Genomic DNA, 14081 nt, shown 5'->3' with positions numbered 1-14081 from the left:
ACTCCTTGTTAAAAATAATGTGATTGCATAAGAGTCAACACCCTAAGGAACTTATCTAGATGTGTGGTGAGCACTTTGAACCCCCAAGTGCTTCACAGAAGTTTATAATGTAGAGCCGTAAAAAAAAATAATCATATTTTTTCCACAAAAATGATTTTTTTAGCCCCCAGTTTTGTATTTTCCCAAGGGTACCAGGAGAAATTGGACCCCAAAATTTGTTGTGCAATTTGTCCTGAGTACGCTGATACCCCATATGTCGGTGGAAACCACCGTTTTGGTGCATGGCAGAGCTCGGAAGGGAAGGAGCGCTGTTTTGGAATGCAGACTTAGATGGAATGGTCTGCGGGCATTACGTTGCGTCTGCAGAGCCCCTGATGTACCTAAACAGTGAAACCCCCCACAAGTGACACCATTTTGGAAAGTAGACCCCCCCAAGAAACTTATCTAGATGTGTTGTGAGAACTTTGAACCCCCAAGTGTTTCACTAAAGTTTATAACGCAGAGCCATGAAAATAAAAAATCATTTTTTTCCTACAAAAATGATTTTTTAGCCCCCAAATTTTTATTTTCCCAAGGGTAACAGGAGAAATTGGACCTCAAAAGTTGTTGTCCAATTTGTCGAGTTGGCTGATACCCCATGTGTGGGGGTAAACCACTTTTTGGGCGCACAGCAGAGCTCAGAAGGGAAGGAGCACCGTTTTACTTTTTGAACGCAGAATTGGCTGGAATTGAGATCGGACGCCATGTTGCGTTTGGAGAGCCCCTGATGTGCCTAAACAGTGGAAACCCCCCAATTCTAACTCCAACCTTAACCCAAACACACCCTTAACCCTAATCCCAACCCTAACCACACCCCTAACCCTGACACTCCCCTAATGCTAAGCCCAACTGTAAATGTAATCCAAACCCTAACACCATCTCTAGCCCCAACTCTAACTTTAGCCCCAACCCTAACCCTAAGTTTAGCTCTAACCCTAATGGGAAAATGGAAATAAATACATTTTTTTTAAATTATTTTTCCCTAACTAAGGGGATGATAAAGGGGGGTTTGATTTACTATTTATAGCGGGTTTTTGTTTGGCAGCTGTCACACCCTAAAAGATGCTTTTTATTGCAGAAAATAGTTTTTGCATCACCATATTTTGAGAGCTATAATTTTTCCATATTTTGGCCCACAGAGTCATGTAAGGTCTTGTTTTTTGTGGGACGAGTTGACGTTTTTGTTGTTATCATTTTTGGGCACGTGCCCTTTTTTGATCGCTTTTTATTACGATTTTTGGGAGGCAGAATGAACAAAAACCAGCAATTCATGAATTTCTTTTGTTTGGGGCGTTTATACCGTTCCACGTTTGGTAAAATTGATAAGGCAGTTTTATTCTTCGCGTCAGTACGATTACAGCGATACCTCATTTATATCATTTTTTTATGTTTTGGCACTTTTATACAATAAAAACTATTTTATATAAAAAATATTTTTGCATCGCTTAATTCTGAGGGCTATAACTTTTTTATTTTTTTGCTGATGATGCTGAATGGCTGCTCGTTTTTGCGGGACAAGATGATGTTTTCAACGGTACCATGTTTATTTATATCCGTCTTTTTGATAGCGTGTTATTCTACTTTTTGTTCGGCGATATGATGATTAAGCATTGTTTTTTGCCTCGTTTTTTCTTTTTTATGGTGTTCACCTAAGGGATTTATAGGTTGGGTCGTTACGGACGTGGCGATACTAAATATGTGTACTTTTAGTGTTTTTAGGATTTAAAAAAATATATATTTTTAAACAAGATAATTTTTTTTTAACTTTTTTACATTGTCCCAGGGTGGGACATCACTGTATAAAGTCAGATCGTTGATCTGACACTTTGCACAGCACTGTATCAGATCAGCGATCTGACAGGCAGTGAAGGAGATAAACTATAAACATAAGGATGAATGACCTCGGGGAGATGAAAACATCCAACACCGCGGAGACACCATCACGTGTTTCTCAACGCAGTGATCCAGAACACTGCCCCCATTCCTTATGGGAAATATGCAAATGCATGTAGAAAAGCTGCGGAGACACCATCACGTGTTTCTCAACGCAAGCAATGAATAGCCAGGTCTTTCACCGGGAAGGAACAACCACGGGAAGGGCAGCATCCAATAAAGGAATACCACCTATGCCAAAACATGGTATCCATTCACAGACAGCTGTTTCGGGGTATTTGCCCCTCATCAGTGTGGAGTAGGAAACTGGCTATTAGGAGCAGTGCCTAGTGAAAAGGCATTTTATAAACATAAGGATGAATGACCTCCGGGAGATCAAAACATCCAACACCACGGAGACACTATCACGTGTTTCTCAACGCAGTGATCCAGAACACTGCCCCATCCCTAAAGGGAAATATGCAAATGCATGTAGAAAAGCCGCAGAGACACCATCACGTGTTTCTCAACGCAAGCAATGAATAGCCAGGTCTTTCACCGGGAAGGAACAACCACGGGAAGGGCAGCATCCAATAAAGGAATACCACCTATGCCAAACCATGGTATCCCCATCCACAGACAGCTGTTTCGGGGTATTTGCCCTTCATCAGTGTGGAGTAGGAAACTGGCTATTAGGAACAGTGCCTAGTGAAAAGACTATAAACATAAGAATGAATGATCTCAGGGAGATCAAAACATCCAACACTGCGGAGACACCATCACGTGTTTCTCAACGCAGTGATCTAGAACACTGCCCCCATCCCTTATGGGAAATATGCAAATGCATGTAGAAAAGCCGAGGAGACACCATCACGTGTTTCTCAACGCAAGCAATGAATAGCCAGGTCTTTCACCGGGAAGGAACAACCACGGGAAGGGCAGCATCCAATAAAGGAATACCACCTATGCCAAAACATGGTATCCATCCACAGACAGCTGTTTCGGGGTATTTGCCCCTCATCAGTGTGGAGTAGGAAACTGGCTATTAGGAGCAGTGCCTGGTGAAAAGACTATAAACATAAGGGTGAATGACCTCGGGGAGATCAAACATCCAACACCGCGGAGACACCATCACGTGTTTCTCAACGCAGTGATCCAGTACACTGCCCCCATCCCTAAAGGGAAATATGCAAATGCATGTAGAAAAGCCGCGGAGACACCATCACGTGTTTCTCAGCGCAAGCAAGGCACTGACAAGCCACCTCCCTACAGGACCCAGAAGGACCCCGTGGCTATTTTGGATCCGGGGGCCTGCATGAAGAAGACCCTCGGAACAACGCGATCACATAGTGTTGTTCTGAGAGTCTCAGGGAAGCACGCAGGGAGCCCCCTCCCTGCACGATGCTTCCCTATGCCACCGGAATGCTGCGATCTTATTTGATCGCAGTGTTCCGGGGGTTAAAGTGCCGGGAGCGGTCCGTGACTGCTCCTGGCACATAGTGCCGGATGTCAGCTGTGATAATCAGAGAGTGCGGCTGATCACGTATGACGTACTATCCCGTGTATGGGAATTAAGTCACAGGTCACATGGACTGGATAGTACGTCCGATGGCAGAAAGGGGTTAAAAACAGCACCCCTCAATATATTCAAAATTGCATTCAGGTAGTTTATTAACTCTTCATGCTTTTCAGTAATGAATGCAAAGTGGCATAACAGTAATGAAGAAGTGTATTTTTACCATCTAAATGTTGCTTACAGGTCACTATAGCTGGAAGACTTTAAGACTATTATTTGGCCATGAATTGCCATGGCAAACATCAGGACCACTCAATCAAGATCTAAGGGTACCAATGGGATTAAAAAGGGAGGCCCAACACTCTGTTAATCATCTGGATGCTGAAGACATTATTGACAGCAGCATTTAAGGGGTTAAACGACTATATTCGATACCAACCCTGGGGCTGATGCGGCAAGTTGTCAGCTATAGTGTACAGCCGACAGCTGCTGGATTGTCACCCGTAGGGGATGCTAGTCTCTCATATCGCAGGTTAGTAAAAATACATATTGGTGGTCACTTAGGGGTTAAGAAGATGCATGCAGAACAACAATTTGAGTAATAAGTAACATCTGCTTCTTGGTAGATCAGTCAGAAAAGCAGACTTTGTGGTTATGTGATAATGTGATTGTGAGAAGACTGACGACATTCTACTGTTCAGCCTTTTAGTTGCAATCCGGCAATAAAAGAGATTCATTACGTTTTTAAAGCTGAATAAAAGAGGGTTTTCAGTTAATTTTACATTGGGCTGAAAATTCAGATTTTCTCTAAATGTTTGTCTGCGGGAGCCAAGAAATTAGTAATAGAAACTGTGACATTCATTTTTTATTACCATGTATTTTAACATTGTAAATTTTTTTATTTTAGAATATTATGATTTTGTTGCTGTATAAACGATTCATCTACTTTAGGATGTAGTATGAAAACACTATAAAACCGGTCCATTTATTTTAAGCTGCTGGGTGAATAATATATTTTACATTTCCTTCTGTGGAGTCTGAACGTTGCCATTCTAGAAACCCATTTATTTAGATTTGTTTGGCGTCTTTTAGCTGCCTGATTGGCTGACCAGGCATTTTGCCATGGCTATAATAGACAGGAACTGACCACTTAGATTTCCATATCGGAGATAGATTAATCTTTTTTTTATTGTGCTAGTGCTGTGGACTGAGAGATGGGTCTCCTTACGTTGGCTTCATAGCCTAAGTGAACTGTCACTTCAGATTTAACAGATTGTGTGCATGAATGCTAACATCTTCAATCACGTTCTGATTTTCATCAAGGGAGCTACATTTTCTAATGCTCTAGTGTCATTAATTTTCAACTACGTTCTGCAGAATAATTATCTTCACTTGGAAAAACAAGAAATCCTTGAAGGAACACTAAACCCAAAATTTGCACTTTTTGATATGAACCATGAAGGGGAAAGATATTGTTCAAAGGTATCCTAATATTCTCTAGCAAATATGTTCAAAATTAAAATATGTCCTCTCTTAGAAAGCACCCTGATGGGATCTGAAGCATAAGAAAAGCTTGTGTAGCTGTGACTTGACAACCTAGAATCTTGTATAAAAATGACTATCTTCAGTGTTTTTCTATCATACCACTGTCACATAGAATCAGATATATTAATTGCCAGAACGGTTCTTCATACTTTCGCCCAGTTCGTCCTGACACTGTAAGTAGCCCCAAATACAAGCTTTGTATGTTTATCATTCAGCCCTGATACAAATGGATAAATCTGCCCAATTGAGTAAAAAAGACGAAAAAAAGGGTTTAGCGATGGTAGTCAGTGTATATAATGACTCTCTCCACACCTGTTGGCCTCAAGAATATTGCTGGCTATATAACTTATTCTTTCTATAAAAAAGTGACTTTTAACACAATGACAAACCTAACAGACTCTTTAGAAGTCAGTGGGATACATTGGAATCCATTGTAGTGTCCCCAAAAAATAGATTTGTCATCATTTTCGTGGCATCCTCTCTAAGCTTGGCTAGCCCCTTTAGTAGGGAAGAGGATATCAAACCTCCACTAGACACATCTTGGATTCTTTCTCCAACTGCTGCTATTTTGTCCTCATGTCTGCCATCTTTATATAACTATTTGGCTATGGCAAGGCATAATAGGCTGCATTGGTATCGTCATTTCTATACCATATTTGTTATCCTCTTAATTTTATTCACTTATGGAATAAAGGTAGCATGTTATTTATGCTGTATGGTGAGCAAAAATGCATGCAGGAAAAATAAAATTTAGTGAATAATTGAAAAATTCAATTTGTCCCACAAAATACAAATCCTCATGTAAATTAATGGAAAAGTAAAACTATTTAGGACTTTTGGAATATGTGTTCATTTTGTGAAGAGCAGAACAAAAATGATTACCTCAATGAACCAAAAAGAAAAAGAAGAAGAATTTGTGATACATATTGACATGTCCATTCAAGGACATTTTAACTATAGTATGAAAATCCTGTTTTTCTTATCTGTGAAACAGCCACATAGGTGAAACTGTACTGTATTGTTTTGTTTGCTGTGAAACTGCCATCTGTATTGTTTTGGCTGTGAAACTGCCGCCCACGAAACTGTTTCTTTCTTTCTTTCTGTTTTGTCTTTTTGTTTAAACATGTAAAACTTGTATAACCACTGAAACTACCTGTCCAGCTATATAAAGAGGGAATAGCACATGGAAGGCAGGCGTGCTTCAGAAGGCTTCCCAGTGATACACTATACGAGAGGTGTCTTGTGTATTATTTCTGGTGACTCCCCACTTCCAAGGGCTGCTCCGACTGAGTGATGATCTTGACATTTCCTGGCGCCCGAACAGGGACCCGAGGTCAGTGTACTCCTTCAAGAACACCGGCAGAATACGAACAAAAAGAGAATCTGGGATAATGGACGGCAGATACACAAAAACCTGGCCAGGTAAGAGACACTGTTAGATCTCTTATTTGCCCTGCACTGTCCGTAAGATTTTCTGTGTCGTGTTCTTTAGCGGGTAGTTCTAGTAGAGGAGGATACCTATAGCTCGGGTTCTTGAACTATTTAGGAATTGATCACCTCACGGAGTACAGCATTGAATGAGAGTGAATGTGAATGGAAGGTGTGTGGAAGTTAGGAATAGCCCTATAAGCCGCCCAGGGTGTTGAAACAGAAGAAGTGACTGACCCACTGGGCAACGTGGTTGCGTCCTTTCGGGGAGACCTCTGAGCCTATGTTCAATCTCTGACCCTGTCTTTGACAAAAACCTGGTGACGGATAAGTGTATGATAGTATGAGCCCAGGACAGATAAATTAGCCTGGGACAAGTTTGATCTTCTGTATGATAGTATGAGCCCAGGACAGATAAATTAGCCTGGGACAAGATACGTCTGTCTGGTTGCATTTATGTTGTTTGCTATAGGTGTAGGCCTAGCTCCTTAGGAAGAAGGTAACGAGGTATTCTCATACCCAAACGCCACCTAGGGCAAGAAAAAAGACATCCTAGCTCCTTAGGAAGAAGGTAACGAGGTATTCTCATACCCAAACGCCACCTAGGGCAAAGAAGCTCAGGATAAGAAAATGGGGAATAAGCAAACAAAGTAGGAACCAGAAGAATTAGATATCTATACTATCATAAAGGAGAGAAGTGTTAAAGATGCCACTAAGGGGCTGAGAAAGATTTTTTTTTAGTAGATTCACTGGTTTTTGTGTTGTGTTTAGTTAATTTGTAATTTCTGTTTGGAAAGATTGATTTGTTTATTTTTGTTTACTTCTGTGAAAATAGTTGGAAATAATTAACATGGAAATAGTCAGCAAGTTTATTGAAAAGTATGCCTCTGCTCAGTTTAATACTTGTGCAGATGATGCATTGACACATCAGTTTAATGACCTAATGAAACAATGTGAAAGGCAGAGTGAGAACAAGAGTAAATTGTCGAAAAAGAAAGCAAAGAAAGAGAAGTTAGCAAATGTTTTGTGTAGGTTGTTGAAAATGAAAGGAATTGCAGAGCAAAAGGAATTGCATTGGTATTCAGAGAAAGCTCAATTTAGAGGTGAGGTGGACAAAATTGAACAGTTAGTCAGTATGGCTATTGCTAGTGCTGAAGATCCTAGTTGTGAATGTGAAAATCTAAGGGATGAGGTAGACAATATGAATTACCGAAATTGTGAGTTAAAAGATAAGCTCGAGGATTATAAGGAAAGATGTAAACTTAGGGAACAGCAAATTGCTTTGCTAGAAGAAAAGGAAGCAAAGTATAATGATGTTATGACAATACTTAGAAATCAGTTGCATGATGCTAATGTAAAATTGGAACTAAAAGAACATGATAATATGTCTTTGAAATCACAGAAAAGTACTAAAGTGAATAGTCATTGCTGTAACCAAATGTGCAAATCTAATGACCAGGAAGAAAGAAAAAGGGGGGAGGAGCAGCCTGTCTGCACTGCTGATAGCCCTGAAGGCAACCCAAATCAGAATTCCTCTCTCTTTACTCCTGAGTCAGGTAGATTAAGACAATTGAGGGAGAATTCGCTTATAAACAGCAGCAATCAAGTACATTGCACAACACTCACCATACAAGAGAAAACAAACCTATGCCAGATATTAGGGAAATTTGACACAAGCACATCAGCCATTAGTCTCTCCAATAGGTTAGAAGCTGTAGTGACACAATACAATCTAGGTAATAGGGCTGCATGTGCATTACTTCGGGTATGGCTCCCATCCCAACTCTGTAAAAAGTTGCAGCCTCCTGTAGGATATCACAAAGGATTGTCTGCAGATCTTGAATACAATTGGGGAAATGCTAGTGACAGAATGGAGGAATTAAAGAGAGTCATAGGAGGACGAGATACAAGAGGTACTAATGCCTTAGAAAATGCAAAACTAAACAGGAAAAACAGGTTTTTTACAGCAGGAGATGGTGCCTTACAAACGATAGAATCAGGTACGCAATTTGTAGATCACTTAATGGTTTTCATGAGGGAAAAACAGAGGCAGAGAGGAACAATGGGAGTGGTGGCTCAGAAATCTGGACAATCAGTAGACGAATATTATCTAAGTGTAGCTAATACTGGCTCTGCTAATCAAAAGTTTACTTGTCATTACTGTAAGAAGCCAGGACATTTCCAAAGGGAATGTAGGAAGAGAAAAGCAGATATAGATTCAGGAACCTTTGTACCCAAAAAGTAGGATAAATAACCCAGCGCCTGATCAAACAGACAGCTCAGAATGACTGAAGGTTATGCAGGTCTCTCTTCCTTCTAGAAGACCAATAATACAAGTTGAGGTTGAGGGTAAAAATGTACCTTTTCTGATAGATACGGGAGCAACATCCTCCATTTTAAATCAGGACTTTTTACCATATCCTGACAATATATCCTCAAAGGTTACATATGCAGAAGGGTATGATGGTAAAATTCAGGCGTTGCCCTTTACAAAACCTTTAAATGTGAGCTTTGGCCCTAAAACCTTTGTATCCAAATTTTTATTTGCTAAAGGTGCCCAACATTTCCTTTGCCAGGGTTCAGACTCTTAATCTCGCGTCTTTGCTCCCTTTAGAGTCTGAGGGGGGTACCATACCTGAGGAAACTGCACTCTCCAACTCCTTTGACCCATCAGAGTCAATGCATGATTGTGTACAATTAATGGAACAAGAGACTCAGGGCTTATGTAATGTACGTGACAAGCCACTCTGTAATGCTACATTTGAACTTTTCATAGATGGCAGTAGATATGCAGATATGAATGGACAATTTCATACAGGTTATGCGGTAGTAACTCAGCATGAAGTGCTGAAAGCAGAACCTCTCCCTGCTAATCAGTCTGCACAAGAAGCAGAACTTACGGCATTGGTTGAAGCTCTAAAAAAAGCCAAAGATCAGACAGCAAACATATACACTGATTCTAGATATGCACATGGCATTATTTTCGATTTTGGCGTAATATGGAGAGCCAGAGGTTATATGACTGCTTCAGGCCAACCTGTTAAACATGCCTCCCTCATTAGACAGATTCTGGAGGCAGCACAAGAAACTAAAGAAATAGCGGTGATAAAGGTAGCTGCACATGTGAGACTCGACACCGAGGAAGCCAGGGGTAACGATAAAGCCGACAAAGCAGCAAAACAGGCAGCACGTAAACCCTTACATCATGCCCACACACTAGATAGCTCTGAAGATGATGAGGAGAGATTGAAGGAAGCTCAGAAACAGGTAGACGACGAAGAACGAGGGCAGTGGCAGAAAAAAGGGGCAGAAGATCAGCAAGGATTATGGAAAAAAAAGGAACTTTGTTGTGTTTACCCAGAGCCTGGTACCCCGCAGTGGCAAGTGACCTCCACCTACCTACGCATGTGTCGGCAAACGGTATGACGCTCAAGGTAAAAGAAAGGTGGTTGGCTCCAGGCTTTGGCAATTTCGCTCGGAACATGTGTGCTGCATGCGCTATATGCCTGGCACACAATCCAGGTCAGACCATTAGAACCCCAACCAAGCATCATGTAAGACCACTGTATCCCTTTCAAAGACTCCAGATCGACTACATCCAACTTCCTAGGTACAATGGATACGAATATGTGCTTGTGTGTGTGGACATGTTCTCAGGGTGGCCAGAGGCTTATCCAGTTCGTAAAGCCTCAGCAAAAACTACTGCCATTAAAATAGCACATGAACTGATACCCCGTTACGGCATGCCTGAGGTGATCGAGTCAGATAGGGGTACCCATTTTACTAGAGAAATATTCCAGAATGTTATGAAAATGTTGCAAATTTGGGTTGTTATTTTCCATAACAACTGATGTTGAATACTGAGACTTTAACTGCTTATGTACAAGAATTACAAAAACGTTTAACTAAAGTGCATTCGCAAGTTTTTGCTTCCCTTCCAGATCCAGAAAATCTCGAAGGAGGCCACAAGTTGGAGCCTGGTGATCAAGTCTACGTGAAAAGACACACCAGAAAGACTCTGGAACCGAGATTTGACGGACCTTTCCAAGTCCTGTTAACAACTCCGACAGCAGTCAAGCTTGAAGGAAAGGCATCATGGATACATGCAAGCCATTGCAAAAAAGCAGTATAAGACTCATGATATTGATATTAATAATGTTAACCTCAACGGAGGCATGGGAAAGATTGAATTCTCTAGCCCCTTTGAACAATAGATTCGTACAACATCATAGAAAATTAGTGCATGACTTGTTAAATAATACGCAACCCCTGGCAGATTGTTGGATCTGTACCCATTCACCAGTATCAGCCACAAGTATATCTTTTCTAGCAGTTCCCGTGTCAGCTGAAGAGATATTCGCTTGGCCTAATTGTTCAGACAACCTGGCCAACAACCAACCAGGCAATACTAGACTATGGAATACTACAATCGCCATACCAGTTGTGGGATGGGTAGAATTTCCTTGGTGGCAGGGCAATCTTACAGGAAGAATAGGCAACTTACAATATTTAGCATTTAAGGGAGGAAAATGGGTACCTAGGAATAAGACTGGATTAACTGATTTAGGACAGGTCCCCACTGAAAATCTACAGCTCAGTTTCAGTACAACCACCCCTTCCTCTGATGCTTTCAAACCTACAGTATTGGAAAGATACATACATAATAGAAAATGGGAACATTCCGAGTTGTTCCCCCAAGGTGATGCAAACAGTTGTACAAGTAAGCCGGGGAACCTGGTTTGTAATGAATCCGATGAGTATGTCAACGGAATGCATGTATGTGGGAATCCCGCAGCCGGGTACTGTAGCCCCTTGGGACAAAAACCCTCTTGGTGTATGCTTCAGAATGTATCTAGTTTTGTGGATTTGGCTCACAGATTGGTATTGCAGCATTCAGCTTTGTGGGATCTGCCTGAGGGTACATTTTGGATATGCGGAGAAGGAGCATATAAATGGCTTCCCGTGGGTATAAAGGGTACTTGTACATTAGGACGCCTAACCCCAGCTACTTTCATAATTTCAAATAAACAAGTGAATATGCAAGCCGTGCCCAAGCACACACTGTATAAAAGAGCTGCAGATAACTCACCACGTCCCTCGGGGAGGCCACACATAGTACAAATGGGAATTCCCAACAAAATTGCTAGTACCATTTTTATTTATCCTATGTTAACACAGATGTGGGATAAATTAGTTAGAGCCACGGATTATCTAGATGACCAGATTTGGGATATATTGGACATATTAAATACTAGTATAGCTGTACAGAATCAGCTTATAATAGTCACTAACCAACATACCCTGGTATTGGATTACCTAACTGCTGCACAAGGGGGTATGTGTCAAATCATCGGACCCACCTGCTGTCATTATATAGACCCGAATAGTACTATGAATATGAGATTTAAATTAGAAGATGTACAACGACTCAGGGATCAGTATGACAGAGACAATGACCAAAATAAGGATAGCTGGTGGTCAGATACCTTTTCTTTTCTTAACCCGGCCAATTGGTTCAGGGGGATCGGTGGGTGGGTTACCGGGATTATGCAAAGCCTAATACATGCAGTTATAGTTATTATAATTATATATGTATTATTCAAGGTTGTACTCAAGGGTATCTCGGTATGCACAAATAAATTTTGTGTAATGGATGCGAGAATATAAAGTTTTTCGTCTATATGACGAGGTTTTGAATGGAATATGTCAAAGGGGGGATTGTGAAGAGCAGAACAAAAATGATTACCTCAATGAACCAAAAAGAAAAAGAAGAAGAATTTGTGATACATATTGACATGTCCATTCAAGGACATTTTAACTATAGTATGAAAATCCTGTTTTTCTTATCTGTGAAACAGCCACATAGGTGAAACTGTACTGTATTGTTTTGTTTGCTGTGAAACTGCCATCTGTATTGTTTTGGCTGTGAAACTGCCGCCCACGAAACTGTTTCTTTCTTTCTTTCTGTTTTGTCTTTTTGTTTAAACATGTAAAACTTGTATAACCACTGAAACTACCTGTCCAGCTATATAAAGAGGGAATAGCACATGGAAGGCAGGCGTGCTTCAGAAGGCTTCCCAGTGATACACTATACGAGAGGTGTCTTGTGTATTATTTCTGGTGACTCCCCACTTCCAAGGGCTGCTCCGACTGAGTGATGATCTTGACAATTTGTAGATAACTAGGCCACATCCATAACAACAGATTAAAAGGCGTTTCTTACTAAAAGAAGTGATATCGGATGGTATCAAGAGTGCAGGTCCCAGAGCACAGACACCTAACAATCATACTGTTATCCTCTATTATAGAAGCCAATCCATTAACTTTTAAAATATATTTAATAGCATTATCATTTGTATTTGCCTAGCATCCTAAAATAGAAAACCTTTCTGCGTGTTTTGTTTTGCATTTTTATTTTTTTTTTCTTAAAGACAAGAAAAGCTACCAGATTTACAAATGAATAATGCAAAAGTAATGTCTTCAAGTTATTCATTTTATTTTTCTTGTTGTCTTTTTAGTATAATTCTAAAGGGCGGTAATGAAAAAAAAGAGTAAAAAAAATAATTTTACTCCTAGGTAAGCTATCCAAAAAGACATAATGCTCTGTAACATGCTCTAGTGGTCCAGACTTAGAACAACATCTATTACCTGAAACTAAATTGTGTAAATAATTTCAACAAGGAAGAAACACCTTTCAATGAATGCAGCATAAAAAAATGTCATTGTCCATTAGTTTGGAACAATTGCATTGTAATTGCTGGAAAGAAGATAAAAATCAAGAAAGTACATGAAAATTCTTCACATTATGAAAATCCAATAAAGTTTTAAATAAGTCCCACCTTCAAGCTACATATATCCAGTCATTACAAAAGTGAAGTATTTTTTTTTGTATCAGGGCATAATAAAAAAATATCTGAAGGTTATTATTTGGCAAAAGGTAGGCCAAAATGCAACAGCATTGTGTAATAAATGAAATGGGTTTTTTTTCTGCCTCCACCTGATATGTATGCAACTGCATTGCATATTGTTGTTTACCTATATAGGAAAGCACAGCAGACTGTGTGATACAATGGGTCATTATGATGGATGGATGGATGCCTAGGCATCCATCCTGAGAGCGGCCACTGTTGGCACATACCTCCTGAGCGTATGCACTCAATAATGGCCACAAACATAGTGTGCTCCTAAAAGAGAAATCTCATGGGGCAAAAAACAGTAAATATTCGATCTTAACCAAAAGAAAAAATAGGGGCATACAAGCAAAATAATACAAATATAGATAATGAATTTATTAATTACATGACTAATAAAATATATGAACAAGGAAAAACCATAAAAAATAAATAAATGTAACACAATTGTAATGAATGCAAATAAAAAGCAAGAAAAAAATGTACCGAAGTCTTCAATTTTTTTTTACTTACCCTATCTATTTTTTTATATACCAATGTTTTTTTCCTACAATTTTATATAGGAAAATTATTACGGTGCAGGAGTTGGCAATCTTTATTTTCATATCTTCAATAAAGATTTTGCTTCTAAATAGTTTGGGTTTTACAAATATGTATTCAGGTTTATGCGCAATTAATCTGTGGCATTTCAGGTGACTATGCTCATGCTGTAATTGTTCAGCTCGCATTAGTATAATCCGATAAGTCCCTTGCACAAATACTATATTGTT

The 14081-nt window shown here is 39.8% G+C and overlaps 2 protein-coding genes across 3 annotated transcripts in view; both read left to right on the top strand.

Moving 5' to 3' along the window:
- Positions 1-14081, top strand: part of FRAS1 (Fraser extracellular matrix complex subunit 1) — a 653238-nt gene that overhangs the window by 107716 nt on the left and 531441 nt on the right. The gene's annotated exons all lie outside the window — the stretch shown is intronic.
- On the top strand, positions 6318-12565 carry LOC143786215 (posterior protein-like). Of its 2 annotated transcripts, none has more exons than XR_013218248.1 (2): positions 6318-6394; positions 10342-12565. XR_013218248.1 is itself a non-coding variant. In XM_077275505.1 (2 exons), the coding sequence occupies exons 1-2, from the start codon at positions 7251-7253 to the stop codon at positions 10530-10532; spliced, it is 1341 nt and encodes a 446-aa protein (XP_077131620.1). In that variant the 5' UTR covers positions 6447-7250; the 3' UTR covers positions 10533-12565. The 2 variants fall into 2 exon arrangements, 1 of the variants encoding a protein (XP_077131620.1); XM_077275505.1 differs by lacking the exon at positions 6318-6394 and adding an exon at positions 6447-8400.

This window comes from Ranitomeya variabilis, chromosome 1 (genome assembly GCF_051348905.1).
Source record: "Ranitomeya variabilis isolate aRanVar5 chromosome 1, aRanVar5.hap1, whole genome shotgun sequence".
Classification (NCBI taxonomy): domain Eukaryota; kingdom Metazoa; phylum Chordata; class Amphibia; order Anura; family Dendrobatidae; genus Ranitomeya; species Ranitomeya variabilis.
Note: the sequence above shows the minus strand (reverse complement) of the source record. Positions and strands in the feature narration are given on the sequence as shown.